At 38.3% G+C, this 19,079-nt stretch overlaps 1 protein-coding gene across 4 annotated transcripts in view; it reads right to left on the reverse strand.

Annotated features, from left to right (window-relative positions):
- Nucleotides 1–111: 111 nt before the first annotated feature.
- The window catches only part of RIPK1 (receptor interacting serine/threonine kinase 1), a 41,995-nt gene continuing 23,027 nt past the window's right edge, over nt 112–19,079 (reverse strand). For all 4 annotated transcript variants that reach the window (XM_045497580.1, XM_045497583.1, XM_045497581.1 and 1 more), the window contains exons 7-11: nt 8,451–8,527; nt 6,993–7,083; nt 5,328–5,894; nt 3,751–3,903; nt 112–2,153 (exon numbers count right to left, since the gene is read on the reverse strand). In XM_045497580.1, coding sequence (XP_045353536.1) covers nt 1,867–2,153; nt 3,751–3,903; nt 5,328–5,894; nt 6,993–7,083; nt 8,451–8,527 — 1,175 coding nt within the window. In that variant the 3' untranslated portion in view covers nt 112–1,866. The remainder of the gene's footprint in view (nt 2,154–3,750; nt 3,904–5,327; nt 5,895–6,992; nt 7,084–8,450; nt 8,528–19,079) is intronic.

Genomic DNA, 19,079 nt, shown 5'->3' on the forward strand with positions numbered 1-19,079 from the left:
TCCTCTTGCCTGCTAATAGCGGGAGGGTGAAAAGGAGAGTTCATACAGGAAATGTCAACCTACGTGGAGAAGCCCAAACAGTTTTGTTTACAAACACATCATTTCAATTACTTATATTTGAGGTACAAAATTTTATTTTTAGAAGGCCATTAAAAATACATTCCATTTTTGCCTCTTAAAACATTGATCATTCAATCTCTTGGGAATTTAGAGAATTTAAATACTGTTAGAGGACAGAGGTACAAGGGATACATTTAGAAAAGCAATGATCCACCCCCACCCCCACCCCCACCCCAGCAAAGCCTGGGACTCTTTCCCCGTTCAATTTTCCTTTTGGTCTATGTGATCGAATGCTATGTGGCAACTAATAGTGAGCCTGGATATCTGTGGATAAGGGGCTGAGGTTCATTACTTTATGGCACTGCTCTTCTCAACCGGGGGCGGTTCTGCATTTCCAGGGAACATGTATGTGGCAGTGTCTCGTCACAACTGAAGACAGAGTAGGGGAGAACAGCACTATTGGCTTCTAGCAGGTAGAGGGCACTTTCAAACATCCAAATCCTCCAATGCACAGGGCAGCCCCCACAAGAAAGAATTACCTGGCCCAAGATCCCAATAGTGCAGAAGTTGAGAAATCCTGTTTTACAGTCCCACCTCAGGGGTGTGTGTGTGTAATGTATATCATTTAGGGCCAGAGGGGATTTAGAACCAGAACCACAATACTGTTATCAATCACCAGTTAATCTGTTCTGACAGCCGGATTCACCATGCTGCATCCTTCTTTCCCTCCTGGAAGGGCTAAGCACAATGACATACCCTCTCTGTTTATCAAAGTGCAGACAGTGATACTGGATGGCCTGGTTGGCTTCAGTCTTCTGGTCTTCTGGTTCCTTCACTCATTCCTGAGTTTCAGGAGGACTTTGAATGATGCTAGCTAAAGGCACAGTGACCAAGCTTTGAAGCAGTCCTTTTTTGACATCACAGTTCACACACACACAAAAAGAAGAAATTTCTACAGAATCCTGGGGTAAACTGAGGAAGCTGCTCAACAGTGATCAGCCCCAAAGCTCCAGTCAGAGCATACATGCTCCCTCTTCAGGGCAGAGGTTGGGAAAATACATAAGGTATCAGAATGCTAGGAAAGAACTTAAAAACTTAGTCAAAAATTTTTGTAGTTAACCACAATTAGTAGCAATTCCTTGCAACAAATGGAAAATTCTGATATTTTTGTTCTCTATTTTTTTTTCTCCTTACTCCTTAAAATCCATTCAGCTAATTTATGGAGTGGTGATTGCATGTAATTTTTAAAGCCTGTAGTGACTGATACAACATTTGATACTGAAGTTAACAGACCTTATAGGTTTGGAATGAACTGTAGTTTTAATTAAAAAAAAAAAAAACTATTTGAAGAGAACTCGCAATTTCACTGTACTCTGGTTATAATTGGAGCCTACATGGAGAAGAGAGCATAAGGTAAGAAAGTTGACTTAGTTTACATTTCTCTGAATTTGCTTTTCCTTCTCAAACAAAACTCCAGGAAATGAAATGAATAGCATCACTGAAGGTTATGGAATATACTGAAAGAAAATTATCTTCCTCAAATACCTCTCCTCTCCCTTTCAAAACCCAATTAGGCTTTTTTTTTTTGGGGGGGGGGGGCGGGGCTTGACCGTTAATAGGTCTTCCTGGTTAGTGGGTTGTTTGCTGTAGATTTCTTTCCCATGCTCCAGCTATGGGATGCAGGAGAATTTTATGCAGACATAGAACCTCTATCAGGAAGGAAAGAATTCTGAACATTCTGAGGCAGCACATTTTCACTGTGTTACTAAGTGAGATTACCTTATGCTGCCAAAGCCTTTTCTGGAATTAGCTCTGGCTGATGTGTATCAAATAATTCAGAAGGTCTATTCTTGAACACTGGTAGAGTGCATAGGCCAGCTTTCCTACTGTGGCTCCCTTACTGCCTTCTCTCATCAGCCACTTTTGGAGCATCTGGTAAACCTTTTCTTTTAGTCCATCTCGCTCATAGTCATGGTCAATTTCATCAATCTGAGATTCAGTGAAGCCCAGCTTACGTGCACAGTTTTTCCATTGCCTTCCCAGATTTTCCCTGACTGGGTCCAGATGTTTATCAGTCAGACTAGTGATATTATCTGCCAAAGAGAAAAGAGAAGAAGACATAAAGCTTTAACCCATTTGGAACATTCTAGCTTCAAAAACCTGTAGAAGGAGTCCCAGGAGACAGTAAAAAAAAAAGATAACTTCTAAATTATATAGTTATTGACTCATTGGGTGATGCTTTCCATGTCTAGAAGCCTATTTGGAGTGTTGATATGAATACAATAGAGAACCCCTTCCTCATAGCACATGCAACACTGAGCCACAGCTGATGGCTTTGGGAATGAAACCCCTGCTTGGCTACTAGGCTATAATATACAACTTTAGCCAGCAGCCATATTAATATCAGACCCTCCTGATGTAACGAGGGAAAACACCACTTTTGTTCCTTTTGGCATTTTCCACTTACATTTGGCCAGAATTAAGGTCATTCAACTCCTAATCCCCTGCACCCAACAGTTAACTTTTATCTTATTAAGGAGACAGACCATCAAGTGTGAATTCGTTCAATTACAGTGACTTCCCTGGTCTTTTAAGGAATGAGGGATCTACTTTTCAAGGTCTATTTTGGGACTCATTTCTCCTCTACCCTAAGTCTGTCTTCTCTTCTACAGCCACAACCTCTCTTTCTACTCATTCTTTCCCCTTGTCCTTCATAAAAATAACAAAAGGAGGCTAAAATATAAAATAACCACCACACACATTTTCCTTGATCCACACCCTACCTCAAAAAGCTGAACATAAGTGAAAAGACATCTCATTTTTTTACCCCTCAACTCCCGTTCTTTCCTCAGCTTCCCACAATGCAGCTTCTGTCATCATCCCTGGACATCAGCAGTCCAAAACCTCCCAAGATATTTGTCAAATTTTGTCAATACCTCTCTGGGAGAGGGATCCTGGGTTTCATCAGATTCTCAAAGGTACCTCTGTCAGCCCAAAAGTTAGGAACCTCCTATTATTAGAGCACAGCCATACCTGTTCGTGTACATATTATCTGTGGCTGCTATTGTACTACAGTGTCACTTGAGTAGTTGCAAAAGAGACCTCAGGACCAGTGAAGCCTAAGATATTTACTATCTATCCCTTGATAGAAAAGTTTTGCCAATCCTAGAGTTAATCATTAAGCTAGGTTCTTAAATCCCATTGTTTTAGCCTTGTGACTCCTTTTCCCAGGTTGTGTTTTGGGATTACTATTATGAGCCTGCATAGTGGAAAGCTGTAAGAGAAAGCCCTATTATTTTTATTACAGAGGTGCTATTGAAGGCATGGTCTTCTTTCTTTTACAGAATCCCTCTTGATGAAGGCCTGAAGGAGCTATCTCTCCTAGGTCTGAGTAGTAATATTGATGATGATGTATTTAACACTTGACCTAACTATGTGCCAGGCAGTGTTCTAAGCTATTTATCCATATTGACTCATTTAATTTTCATAACAAATCCATGAGTTAGATATTGTAATCATCCCCATATTAAATATAAACAAATCACAAAGGAATTATATGGAAATTACAGAGAAAATACAGGGCAATTTTCAGAGAGAATAATCAGAGAAATTTCTGGATTCCATTAGATCCTTCTAAACAAGGAAGAAAGTTCAAGGTTGCTAGGCAATGGATCCTTAAGGGCATCTTACCAAAGATATCTTGGTACTTAGAAGCTGGCTCTTCTTTCAAGTTCACGTGTGTGCTTTCCAGTAGTGCTGAATTCAATCCCCCAATCTCCATATAATTATGGTCTCCAACCTGAATGCCAGCGCTGTTGTATATGTTACATTTTATAGACTCATCTGAATAGAGAGGAATATACAGGTAAGTATATCTAGATTGAAAGCAAGAGAGGGGCACCTGAGTGGTTGGTTGGTTAAGTGTCCGACTTCAGCTCTGATTGTGATCTCACAGTTCATGAGTTCGAGCCCTGCATTGGGCTCTCTACAGTCAGAGCCCACTTCAGATCCTCTGCCCCACCCCTCTCTCTGCCCCTCCCCCACTCAGGTGCACGCGCGCGCTCTCTCTCTCTCTCTCTCTCTCCCTCTCTCAAAAATAAACAAACATTAAAAAAAAAAAAGCAAGCAAGAGAAATAGATACAATATGGTAAGAGGGCAGGGCTTTACTCCAGATGTATAAGTTATTTATCCTATGCCACTCTTTGAAATTTTCTTCTTTAAAATGTAGCTAAACCAACCTCACATCCATCAGGATGGCTACTATTAACAAAAACAAAAAATAGAAAATAACAAGTGTTTGTAAGGATGTGGATGAACTGGAACCCTGGTGTACTGCTGGTGGGAATATAAAATGGTGTAGCCACTGTGGTAAACAGTATGGAGGTTCTTCAAAAATTAAAAACAGAATTACTCTATGATCCAGCAATTTCACTTCTGGGAGTATACCCAAAGGAATCGAAAGCAGGGCCTCAAACAGATGTTTGCACACTCATGTTTATAGCAGCCACTCAAGTGTCTGTCAACAGATGGACAAATAAACAAAATGTGTTGTATACAGACAATGGAATATTATTCAGCCTTAAAAAGGAAGGAAGTTCTGTCACAGGTTACAACATGGATGAACCTTTAGGACATTGTGCTAAGTGAAGTAAGGCAGTCACAAAAGGACAAATACTGTATGATTCCATTTATATGAAGTACCTAGAGTGGTTAAGTTCATAGAGAAAGAAAGTAGAATGGTGGGTGCCAGAGGCTGGGTGGGAGGGAATGGGGAGTTAGTGCCTGATGAGTACAGAGTTTCAGTTTGGGAAGATGAAAAGAGTTGTGGAGATAAATGGTGGTGATGGTAGCCCAACACTATGGTTTTCACCACAAATGGTTGTCTTTGGCCTATATAAGATAAGAAATAAAAGTATCTAAGACTTCTTACTTTCAGAAAACAGCAAGCAAGAAAAAGAACACAAGCAGTGACCTTCACTTGCATCAGGGATTAGGATAATGGGACCACTGTGATGAACGTTAGAGCAGAAGATGCCTACCAGTTATCAGGACCTGTAACCCAACACCTGTGGGCAGGTGCGATGAATTCTACCCAGACTGGGGTCAAGTGGTCTGATGGAGACTATTCCATGGCTACAAACTGCATCTGGCAACTGAAGACTTCAAACAACTCACCCTTGTTACCTGGTAGTCTACAACAGAGCTAATGGCTGCTTTATTTTCAGAAATTTTAATTGTTTAGATTGTAACTGAAAAAACTGTTTACCTCTTGATGGCAAAGAGCTGAATGGGATGGTGGGTGTGTTTCCCAGTAGGTTGGTCTCAGGCACTGGAGTTTTATGCACACTTGGCATATGGCTTGGATTTGGTCCATACCAAACTCTTGGACTTGGTGTTCCCAGATCCAACGGTCTTGCTCCCAAACCATACAGATTGTACAACCCATTGTTCCAGTATAGTACTTGAGGTTGGCTGGTTAGCCCTGTTGGTTGGTGTACTGCATTACCATGACCGGTTGCACTGGAATAAGGAATGCCTTTTACTCCTGGGTTCTGAACATTCTCATAGGGTTTCTGCTGTGCAAACGGGTCATGGGAGACCCTTCGTCTCCTTTCCTCCTCTCTATTATAAACCATATTCTGTCTGAGTGGCTTTGTCTGCCTGTCCATGCGGCTGCCATAAAGATGGTAGTTGGCTTCCTCCTGGAGTTTACTCCGCAAGCTGAGCTCGTTCTCCTCCTGCTGGTACTCTACGGAGGGAGCAAACCAGGATTCCTCCACAGGGCCCATCCCAAGTCCTTGTGAACTGTGCAGAGAACTGGGCTGTTCTGGGGCTGAGAACAAAAGATCAACATTGGAAAGAGTTTCATAAAGCAGTAAGAAGTAAAATAAAACCTGGGCACCATCATAAATATGTACCTCAGAACATACTGAAAACTTTGAGAACAAATCAAAAAGCATTTACTTGATGGTCCTCTTCCTACAAGTTATATAGGTAATAAAATGAAGCCACTGCCTGGTGGTGAGAGAGCACTAGAGAAATTTTAACAAGCAACAGAAATATGAGTGTCACAGGAATGACCAAGGAAGAAAGGGACTTGTATTGCAACAGAGAAGGTGGGTGTCTCCTTGGTATGAGGCAGGGCTGGACAAAAGGAATAGTAACGGCTTGGTGCTAAGCACTTTCCATGGATTCTTTTATTCTTTAAAAGCCCTGTAAGAATAGGAACAATTATTATCATGATTTGATGGATGAAGTTTACAAGAGGTTAACTTGCCCCAGAGTAGATAGCAATTAAGTGGTTTCAATATCCTATTGTCTGTTTTCCCTTTTGTTATAATGGAAAAAAGTACCCTCCTTGAATCTGAGACCAACCTCTCTGCTTGTTCTCTGAATCCATCATCCCTGGCCTTCTCAAGGACTATGCTTCCACATATGTCCTCTCTTTGTCCTGATGTCACTTTCTCCCTATCAGATATATGTTCAAGATGCTTTATGATTTTGGTGAACACAAGGTTGCTTACTATTTCAAATATATGTATTTTCCCTCCCAAATATATTATAAATTCCCTTATGGCAGGGGTTAAATATTATAGCGTCTTCTGTTTCTTATACGGTCACGAATAGTTACTTTAGAAAATAGAGTGAATGAGGGGCGCCTGGGTGGCGCAGTCGGTTAAGCGTCCGACTTCAGCCAGGTCACGATCTCGCGGTCCGTGAGCTCGAGCCCCGCGTCAGGCTCTGGGCTGATGGCTCAGAGCCTGGAGCCTGTTTCCGATTCTGTGTCTCCCTCTCTCTCTGCCCCTCCCCCGTTCACGCTCTGTCTCTCTCTGTCCCAAAATTAAATAAACGTTGAAAAAAAAAAAAAAAAAAGAAAATAGAGTGAATGAATGAATGACTGAATAAAGTACTTTCAATCATAGTATGTTACCTGAATTTGACCTGCTTGGAGGTATTGCTATACAGTCAATCTGGAGAGAATGCATTCTCTTCACAAATGAATTTTGGTCTGGATACTCTTTCTATAATTAAGAGCGTAAATGCACACTTTAGTAAACAGTAGAAAATAGTTCCAGAAAGTTATTATAAGACAAATGAGTCTTTTCAAAATGTAGAAATTTCATATAGCTCTTACAAGGAATAAATATTTTTTAAAAATAAGCTTTTTTCCCAAATAGCCATAAAATCTTAAAAAAAAAGAAGAACAAATTTGGAAGGTTCACACTTCCTGATTTCAAAACTCACTACAAGACTACAGGAATCAAAACAATGTGGTATTCGAGACACCTGGGTGGCTCAGTCGGTTAAGCATCCGACTTCAGTTCAGGACATGATCCCACCGTCCGTGGGTTCAAGCCCCGCATTGGGCTCTGTGCTAACAGCCCAGAGCCTGGTACCTGCTTCAGATTGTGTCTCCCTGCCCCTCCCCTGCTCACGCTGTCTCTCTCTCAAAAATAAACATTAAGAAAAATTTTTAATAAAAAAAAATGTGGTATTAGCCTAAGGATAAGCATAGACCAATGGAACATAACAGAGAGCCCAGAAATAAACCCTTGTATGAGCAATTGATTTTCACAAAGGGTGCTAAGACCATTCAATGGGGGAACACTGGATATTGACTCTCTTAATTTATCTTTATCTTAAAACCTCCTTATGCCTGCCTATTTTCTTTACTGTAGTCTTGCCTTCATGATTATAGTATGTTGCTGTAAGACTTATGCTAGCAGCTTATTTCCTGAGGGTGTGTATGTAGGGAAGGTCTTTGTTTCCCTTGGTTACTTGTTGGTAACAATCCTTGTCATAGCCCAGACACCAAATTCATTGCTTCAGGTTGAAGTGGATGCTGCTCCTTTGCTTAGCACAAGATTATCAGGGGGAGGAGCCAACTTTTGAAACTGCAACAACCTGGTTCCCAAGTAAAGATCTCATCGTTGATGGCCCAGGTGACTGTGCTGTTTCTTCGGTACGTTGACACAAGGCTCGCTCCTGCACTAGTTTTTCAGCATTATGTTTAGGGGTAGTGTTTTTTGTTTTTTTTGTTTTTTTTTTTTCTGTTGTATGTCTTAGCAAATTTAATTCTGTTGGGTTTCTATCTTTCAAGTTTTCCTCAGAACGACTGATCCACCTGTGTGGTACTTTCCATTCTATTCCAGTGATGCTGTGCTTTTGTTTTCATATTGCTATATATAATTTCTCTCATTTCATTAGTTTCGATGGAGGAATGGGTCCAGTATGCCAAGTTGATGATATCTGTATAAAATTGCTAATTTTGTTTCATGTGATTACTAAGCTAGCCTACTTCAAATCTTAGTAACAAGTTATATTGCTTTGGATTTCAAGATTGATAATATATATGCTTTGATAGGTTAATGTTTTGAGCATTACCTACCTTTAAACTTGTCACATCCTCTTCTACATTTTCTTCTAATTGATCTACATAAAAAGGCCTAAATTTTTCTTCAATACCTATATAAAGAAATAATACTATAAATTTCTTAAGTATTTTCTAAAGTAATAACCATATGCGAAATAACCGCTTGAGCTAATGCCAACCCTAAAGTAAAATTTGAGTATTAGTAATCTATTATCTTTCAATTACTTATCTTAATCTGTGGACAAAGCAGTAAAATAAAAATTTAAATGCCAAATCTCTGACTTACCCAAAGAGACTAGCAAGACTAATAACTAGGTGGAAGAAGAAGGAACAGTGTAACACGAGAAACCAAGGGCTATTGGGGTGCCTGGGTGGCTCAGTTGGTTGAGTGTCTGACTTCAGCTCAGGTCATGATCTCACAGTTTGTGAGTTCGAGCCCCGCATCAGGCTCTGTACTAACAGCACAGAACCTGGAGCCTGCTTTTGATTCTGTGTCTCCCTCTCTCTCTGTCCCTCCCCTTCTCATGCTCTGTCGCTCCCATCTCAAAAATAAATAAACATTAAAAAAAATTTTTTTAAATAAATAAAAAAAAAAGAAACCAAGGGCTATTGCCTAATAGCATGTTTCTCTCACTGCAGCACAAAGCCCTATCTAGTATAAATTAATCTCCAAGTGAACAAGGATGGGTGGACTCCTTGTTTCTGTCTCCCTGGTATCAGAATTCTAGGATAGGGGCACCTGGGTGGCTCAGTCAGTTAAGCATTCGATTCATGATTTCAGCTCAGGTCACGATCTCATGGTTCATGGATCTGAGCCCCACAACGGGCTCCACGCTGACGGCGTGGAACCTGCTTGAGATTCTCTCTCCCTCTGTCTCTGCCTCTCCCCTGCTGACATTCTCTCTCTCAAAATAAATACACTTAAAAAAAATTATTATAGGATAGAATACTCAGAATAGTGATTTGATATAAAAAGTTAAAGGCTGTCAGCCTTAAAAGAAAAAGGCAACTTTCACTTCCAGGAAGATGGAGTAGGCATACTTTTCCTTATTTCTCCCTCCAAGCACAAGAACCCCTAGATATCACATATAAAACAAACATAAAAAGAGTCTGAAAGAAGGAAAGACAAAGGCTGACAAACTAGGGACTTTGGGACCTGCGGAAAGACATGACAATGTGTTCATTTGGGATTTCTTTTTGCCTCTTAGATCCCAGACTTGGGCTTAAAGAAGCTGGCAACCCAATGGAAAAAAAAAAAAAATCCTAATTAAATAAAGCCTGATCCTTTGAGCCAAAGGACTAAGCAAAGAGCATCCTAGCAAGACAAAAGACCTTTAGTCAATAACCACTCTCCAGGCAAACATCACAGAAAATACTGTAGCTCCATTCCCAACCTCACCAGCAAAGGCCAGGTAGGTAGCTGAGACTTCCAACCTCATGAGATAGTAACAGGGTATACCAACACCCCTACCGGGGTGATGTCAGAGAAGGCCAAAAAGGAAGCCAGGACTTTCCTTCTTGCCAGATGGTAATGAGCACTCCACTCAGTGGTGTCAATGGACTACCAGGGCAGACTGGACTTGCACCCTTACTTTGTAGTTGTAAGGTGCCCCTATTCATTCCAATGGAGAAGTGTCAGAAAAGGGCTAGTGGGAGTCAGAACTTTCACTTCCATTGCAGTGTCCATGGACCAGGTGGACTCCATTGGAACTTCCACCCTCACCAGTAAAAAGAAGCCCCACCCCCCACCCCAGGTGTCAACAGGGCTCAATAGAAAACCTGGACTTCCCTCTACCTGTCACAAAAAGGTAACAGTCATCCTTCCACTGCCAAAGCCATGTCAGAAAAGGCTAGCTGAAACAGAAGGCTTAAGGAAGATCCAGAATCTCATAACATTGTAAGAAAATGTATAAGTTTCAATAGAAAAATGACTCATCACACTAAGAACCAGGAATATCTCAAACTGAAGGAAAAAACATAATCAATAGATGCCAACACGAAGATATTAGAGATATTAGAATTACCTGCTTAAGGATTTTTAAACAGCCATGATAAAAATGCTTCAATAAGCAACTACAAACAAGCCTAAAACAAATGAAAAAACAGCCTCAACAAAGAAAGAGAAGATATAAAATAAATTTCAATGAAATTTTTGAACTGAAAAATATAATAAACCAAAATGGATAAATTCAACAGCAGAATAAAAGGGACAGAGGAAAGTCAGTGAACTGAAAGACCAGAATGATAGAAATATACTAATCTGATCAAGAGCGAGAAAATAAACTGAGAAAAAAGTGTACAAAACCTCAGTGACAAGTGGAACTCTAACAAAAGTTCTAGTATTTCTATTAACAGAATCTCAGAAAGAAAGGAAAAAGAGAGCATGGCTGAAAAAAGTACTCTAAGAGATAATGGCTGAAAGCCTCTCCAATTTGGCAAGGGACATATGACCTAACAGATTCAAAAATCAAAACAAAACTCAAACAGAATAAACCCAGAGAAATTCATACCAAAACGAATAATAATTAAACCTCTGAAAGATAAAGAAAAAATCATGAAAGCAGTCAGAGAAAATACCTTACCTGTAAGTTAAAAAAAAAGAAAGAAAAAAAGGATTTCTTAACTGAAACCATAGAGGCCAGAAGAAGTGGCACAGTATTTATTAGGTCCTGAAAGAGAAGAATTGTCCACCTAGAATCCTACACCCAGCAAAAATATCCTTCAGAAATGAAGGGAAGATCAAGACATTCTCAAATGAAGAAAACTACAGTAATTTGTCCCTAGCAGACACACTCTAAAAGAATGGCTAAAGAAACTTCCTAAACAAGAAGGAAATGATTAAAAAAAAAAAAAAAAAAAAAAAAACAGATACTTGGTATATCAGGAAGAAAGAACACATATGGTATAACTAAAAAATAAATAGGTGTTCTTTTTCCCAGTTTCAGCTGGTTCATGGCAGGGAACTTCCTCAAATCCTTAAGATCTTCTAGGCAGTAAGAATTGTATGTTAATGAGATGGCTTCAGGCTGGAGGCATGGGGAGGAGAAGATAGATAGCTTCAGGATGGGAGCTGGTCACCAGAAAGACCTAGCTATGACTACAGGCTTGGAGCTTTCATTACAGATCCCTGACCTACAGTGAGCAGACAGAGACTGGAGATTGAGCCCACCAGTGATTTAATCAATAATGCCCACCTAATTAAGCCTCCATGAAAACCTGTTAACAACAAGGTTTGGAAAGCTTCCAGGTTAGTGAATACATTGAGTGGGTACATTTTTGGGAAAGTGGCATGCCCAAAGAGGGCATGAGAGCTTCATGGCACACCACTCCCACCACCAATAACTTGCTTAATGAAATCTCTTCCCTTGGCTGTTCCTGAGTTGTATCCTTTATTGTAACCCAGTAAATGTAAGCAAAATGTTTCCTGAGTTTTATGAGTTGTGCTAGTGAATTACCGAACCTCAGGGGGTAGTATGAGGACCTTTAGATTTGTATTTGATGGGGCAGAAATGTGGGTAGCCTGGGCACCCTATCTGCATCTGGTATATAAAGTGGGGACAATCTTACAGCAGGACTAAGCCCTTAAACCTGTGGAATCGGACAATAACTCCAGGTAGTCACTGTCAGAATTTAATTGAATTCTAGAGTACCCACTTGTGACCCATTTGGTGTCAGAAGTAGTATTACAAAAAATACCCCACAACACAGTAATAAAAAATATGGCTAAATACAATAGGCTTTCCTTCTCCTTTTGAATCTTCTAGACTATGATTGACAGTTGAAGAAGAACTGTAACAATGTCAAAGTATTATAAATGTATGTAGAGGAAATATTTAAGGCAATTATATACAGAGGAAAGTAAAGAGAAGTAAAGGAAGTAAAGTGTTTATACTTCATTTAAACTGGTAAAATAACATTAGTAGACTGCAATAAATTATGTACAAATGGTATAACACCTAGAGTATCCATTAGGAAAACTATGCTCAAAAATATTGTCAGTAAATTCAAATGGGATTCTAAAAATGTTTAAGAATGCACAGGAATGCAGCAAAAAGAAAACAGAGAAATGAAAAACAGAAAGAACAGAAAACAAGACAAAATGGCAAACATGAGCTCTAACATAACAATAATTACATTAAATGTATATGGTCTAAAAACACCAATCAAAAGACAGACATTGGCAGAATAAAGAAATGACCCAAGTATATGCTGTCACATATAATTGATTATAGGTAGTTGAAAGTAAAAAGATGGAAAAAGATGTATCATGTTAACATTAATAAAAGGAAAGAAGGGTGGCTATATTAATATCCAAAAAAGTAGACATCAGAGCACAGATGACTACTGGAGACAAAAAGGGACATTTATATAATGATAAAGGATCAATCCATCAAGACACAGCGATCCTAAATATACATGTGCCAAACAACAGAGATGTGAAATCTATAAAGCAAAAGATGATAAAACGAAAAGCAGAAATAGACAAATTCACAATTCTAGTCAGAGATTTGAACATTTCTCTCAATGATTTAAAGTACTAGAAAAAACATCAGCCAAGGTATAAAAGAACTCAACATTATCAACATTATCAACAGGATCTAATTGAGATCTACAGAATACCCTACCCAACAACAGCAGAATAACCCATTTCTTTCAAGTGTCCACAGAACATATACCAAGATACACCATATCCTGGACATAAAATAAGCCTCAATAAATTTTAAACGTTGAAACACACAGAATGTGTTCTCTGATTACAATGAAATCAAGCCGAAGATCAATAACTGAAAGATAACAGGACAATCTCTAAACTCTTGGAAACTAAACAATATACTTCTTTTTTTTTTTTTAATCTTTATTTATTTTTGAGTGAGAGACAGACAGAGTGTGAGCATGGGAGGGGTAGAGAGAGAAGGAGACACAGGATCTGAAGCAGGCTCCAGGCTCTGCGCTGTCAGCACAGAACCCAATGTGGGGCTCGAATGCACAAACCATGAGATCGTGACCTCAGCCAAAGTTGGACGCTTAACCAACTGAGCCATCCAGGCTCCCCAACAACATACTTCTAAATAATGCATAGATCAAAGAGAAAGTCTCGAGGAAAAATTTTAAATGCAATTAAATAAATGAAAGTAAAAAAGAACTTATCAAAACTTGTGGGGACATAACTAAAGCAGTGCTGAGAAGGAAATTTATGGCATTACATACATATTAGAAAAAAGAAAAGGTCTCAAATCCAAATCAATAATTTAACTTCCCATCTCAAGAACCTAGAAAAAGAAGAACAAAACAAACAAAAAGTAGGAGAAAGGAAATGATAAGGAACAGGGGTCTGTTAGAAAACATAAAAACAATAGAGAAAATCAATGAAACACAAAGCTGGTTGTTTGAAAAGATCAATAAATTGATAAACCTCTAGGAAGACTGACAAAGGAAAACAGAAGACATAAATAACCAGTACCAGGAATGAAACAGGGCATATCACTACAAACACTGCAGATATCTAAATACTAATAAGGGATACTACAAACAACTTTACATATATAAATTTGACAGCTTAAATGAAATATATAATTTCCTCAAAAAATACAGACTATCACAACTAGAACTACCAAGCTACTTGGTATTCTACTCTGATATAAAACATACTACTCTGATGTAAAACAGATCTGGATAGCTCCTATACTATTAAAGAAATTAACTTCACAATTTTAAACTCTCAAAAAAGAGGGGTGCCTGGGTGGCTCAGTCAGTTGGGCATCCACTTCGGCTCAGGCCATGATCTCACGGTTCATGTGTTCGAGTCCCACATCGGGCTCTGTGCTGACAGCTCAGAGCCTGGAGCCTGCTTCAGATTCTGTGTCTCCCTCTCTCTCTGTCCCTCCTCCACGCATGCATGTGCAGACTCTCTTTCTCTTTCTCTCTCTCAAAAAAGGAATAAACATTAAAAAAAATTTTTTTAACTCCCAAAAAAGAAATTTCCAGGCCCAGATGGTTTCATGGGAGAATTCTATCAAACTTCTAAAGAATTGACATCAATTACATCCATTCTCTTCCAGAAAATAGGAGGAAAAACTTGTCAATTTATTTTATGAAGCTAATATTGACCCTGATAGCAAAACCAGACAAAGGGGGGCACCTGGGTAGCATAGTCAGTTAAGCGTCTGACTCTTGATCTCAGCTCAGGTCATGATCTCATAGTTCATGAGTTCAAGACCCATACTGGGCTCTGTGCTGATGGTGCGGAGCCTGCTTGGGATTCTGTCTCCCCTTCTTTCTGCCCTCCTCCACTTGTGCTTTCTTTCTCAAAATAAATAGACTTTAAAAATTAAAAAAAAAAAAAAAAGACAATATAAAAACCAGAAAGGTATAGACCGATATCCTCATGAATATACATGCAAAAGTCTTAAAAAATACTAGCGAATGGAATTTAGCAATAAATAAAAAGAATCATATACCACTACTGAATAGGTTTTATTCCTGAGATGCAAGGCTGGTTTGGTACTCAAAAATCAATCAGTGTTAATTCCCCATCCTAACAGTTTAAAGAAGCGAAATAATGACCATATCAATCAATGTAGAAAAAGCAGTTGACAAAATTCAAAACCCATTCATGATAAATTCTCAGAAAAATAAGAACAAATATGGTGAACTTCCTCAACCGATGAAAGAGTATATACTAAATACCCATAACTAACATCATACTTCATAGTGAAAGTCCAAATGCTTTCCCCAAATACTGAGAAAAGATGAGGATATCTGATTTCACTGCTCTTATTTAAGATAATGCTAGAAATTCTAGACAATATGATAAAGTAAGAAAAGGAGATAAAAGTCATATAGATCAGAAAGGAAGAAATAAAACTGTCCCTATTTGGAGATGACATGAAAATCTAAAAAAAGATCTCCTAAAAAACTCCTGGAATTAATAAGTGAGTTCAACAGAGTCATAAGATACAAGATTAACATACAAAAAAAAAAAAAAAAATCAACTATATTTCTATATTCTAGCAATGAGCAAATGGACACCTAAATTTAAAATACAAACTATTTAGGGGCGCCTGGGTGGCTCAGTCAGTTGAGTGTCCAACTTCAAGTCAGGTCATGATCTCGCGGTCCGTGAGTTCGAGCCCCGTGTCCGGCTCTGGGCTGATGGCTCAGAGCCTGGAGCCTGCTTCCGATTCTGTGTCTCCCTCTCTCTCTGCCCCTCCCCCGTTCATGCTCTGTCTCTGTCTCAAAAATAAATAAACGTTAAAAAAAATTTAAAAAAATAAAATACAAACTATTTATAATTTGTCAAAAAAGAGAAATATATAGAACTCGCATGCTGAAAACTATATAACCCTGATAAAATAAATCAAAGAAGATATAAATAAATGAAGAGATATATTGTGTTTGTGGATTTGAAGGCTTGATATAGTAAAGACCTCAGTTCTCCCCAAATGGATATACTGATTTAACACAATTTCTATCAAAATTCTAGTAAGATTTTTTTTTTTGGTAGGTACAGACAAGATTTTTCTAAATTTTATATGGAAAGACAAAGGAACTAGAGGAGCTGAAAGAATTTTTTAAATAAAGAATTTATTTAATTCTACTCAATTTTAAGACTTATATCACTATATTAATTAAGACTGTGGGTACTGACAGAGGGGAGATGCATGGAATAGAGATACACCAGAATACAGAACCCAGAAACATACCCATACAAACATCCCAACTGATTTCTGCCAAAGATGAAAAAGCCATTCAATGGAGGAAAGATAGACTTTCAAACAAATGGTGCCTGAACAAGTGGATATTCATAAGCAAAAAATGAACTTCAAACTAAGCCATGTACCTTATATAAAAATTAATTCAAAACGGATGTGGTATTTTTCCAATAAAATATAAACTGAAAACTGGCAAGAAGGACAACCAAATATTTAGTTCTGTGCTACTGTTCTTTGGTTAGCAATTAAAAATTTTCCTGGACAATTAGAAAAAATATATAGAAAAAAAATATACTTAACAGAATTAAATGTAAAACTGTAAGAATTTTAGAACAAAACACATGAGAAAATCTTTAAGATCTAACACTGACAGTGTTCTTAGGCTTGACATCAAAGTACAATCCATAAAAAGGAAAAATCAATAAACTAGACTTCAAAAACTTTTACTCTATGAAAGATGCTGCTAAGAGGATAAAGAAGCCCTTATATGTTGGAATATAATTCCAACATATTTATAATATAAAATATTTATATTTATATTTACAATATTTATATTTATATTTATAATATAAAATATTTGCAAACCACGTATCCAATGAAGAAATGTTATATATAATATATAAAGAGCACTCAAAATTCAACAGTAAAAAACAAAGCAATCAAATGAGAAAATGGGCAAAAGACATAAAGCAGCATTTCACCAAAGCACATAAAAAAATATTCAATGTCCTTAGCCATCAGAGAACCCACAAAAAAGCAATCATGAAACTACCATACAACCTAGCTATCTCATTCCTGGGTATTATTCCAGAGAAATAAAGACATATATCCACACAAAAACATGTAACAATGAATATTTACAGCACTGTTAGTTATAACAGCCAAAAACTAGGAGCAAACCAGATTTCCTTTGAGGAGTGAATAAATAAACTGTTGTACATCCACACCATGGAATGCTACTCAGCAACAAAAAGGAACAAATCATTGATTCAAAAAACCACTTGGATGAATCTCTAGGGAATTATGGTGAGTGGCAAAAAGCCAATCCAAAGGGATCCCAAAAAGTAGTTTATGATTCTATTCATGTAATATTTGTGAAATGACCAAAATGATAGTGAACAGATTCGTGATCACCAGAATGTGAAGGAGAGGGGTGGGGCTGGGGAGGAGAGTAGGGTTGGCTATAAGAGGGCAACATAAGGGACCCTTATGGTGATGGAGATGTTCCATATCTGACCGTATCAATGTCAGTATCCTAGTTGTGATACTATACTATATATAGTTTAGCCAGATGCTATCATTGGGTTAAACTAGGTAAAAGGTATAAGGGATGTTTCTGTGTTCTTCCTTTTTTTTTTTTTTTTTTTAAGATTGTTAAGTAGGGGTACCTGGGTGGCTCAGTAGGTTGAGCATCTGACTTCAGCTCATATCATGATCTCATGGTTCAGTTCATGAGTTCAAGCCCCACATCAGGTTCATTCCTGTCAAAACCAGAGCCCATTTCAGATCCTCTGTTCCCCTCTCTCTGCCCCTCCCCGGCTTGTGTGATTTTTTTCTTTCTCTCTCTAAAAAATAAACATTAAAAAAAGAAGAGATTTTTAAGTAATCTCTACACCCAACCTGGGGCTTGAACTTACAACCCCGAGATCAAGAGTCGCACACTCTACCAACTGAGAAAGCCAGACTCCCTTCTGTCTTTTTCTTACAACTACACATAAATCTATAATTATCTCAAAACAAGAAATTTAATTTAATTTTCATTTTTAAAGTTTATTCAATTATTTTAAGGGGGGGGGGGGCAGAGAGAGAGGTGGGGGGAGGGGGAGAATCCCAAGCAGGCTCCACACTGTCAATGCAGAGACCAATGCAGGGCTCAAACCCATAAACCGTGAGATCACGACCTGAGCTGAAGTCAAGAGTCGGATGCTTAAAAGAATGAGCTGCCTCAAGAAATTTAATTTAAAAAAAAAACGAAAAAGGCATGGAAGAAGAGAAGAGACCAAGCCAGGAGAAAATTCAGGCTGACTAAGAGAATAAGAAAACAAGCAAGTAAATTAAAGTACCACTCTAATCCTTGGTAGTAGTGGTAGATGAGGCTTTAATTCTGTTTCTTCATAGCAGAAATATGAAAGTAAAATGCTTTGTAGGCTCCTAAGTGACTTCCTACTATTTATTTTGTCCTCACCTGATTTTCTTTCCTCTGATTTCCATTTTTCCTCTGCCTCTAGGATCTTAGCAAGATCCTAGGTAATGTAGGGGTATGAGAGGAGGTACAAGATGTGGCAAACATCCATATCCCTTGCCCTCTCCCTCCACTACAGGCCCAATCAAAATGACAACATACATCTTCAAATATGTCAGCTACACAAGGGGAGGGAGAAGAAAGAAAAGAAGCTACAAAATAAGAAGGCCAGTGGAAGCAACCCAGGTATCCACCAACAGATGAATGGATAAATAAATGTGGTATATACATACCATTCAGCAAGAAAGAGGAAGGAGATTCTGTCATGTGCTACAACATGGAGGAACCTTAAAGACATTATGCTGAAAGAAGCCAGGTACAAAAAGATACTGTATGATTCCACTTATATGAGGTACCCAGAGAGGTCAAATTCCTAGAGATGGAAAGTGAGAATGGTTGGTTGCCAAGGGCTGGGGGAAGGGGAATGGGGAGTTGGTATGTAATGGGTACAGAGCTTTGGTTTGGGAAGACAAAAAAAGTTTTGGAGATGGACGGTGGTGATGGCTGCACAACACTGTGAGTGTACTTAATGCCACTGAACTGTACACTTAGAGAAGGTTGAAATGGTAAATTATGTGTTATGTATATTTTAACATAATTTTTTAAAAAGTTCTATGAAAGAAAAAAGAAATGAGGGCCTTATATGCCTTCATGCTTTTGAGAGGGATAGTATCTTTTTAATTGAACAAA

The sequence above is a fragment of the Leopardus geoffroyi genome, chromosome B2, assembly GCF_018350155.1.
Source record: "Leopardus geoffroyi isolate Oge1 chromosome B2, O.geoffroyi_Oge1_pat1.0, whole genome shotgun sequence".
Classification (NCBI taxonomy): Eukaryota; Metazoa; Chordata; class Mammalia; order Carnivora; family Felidae; genus Leopardus; species Leopardus geoffroyi.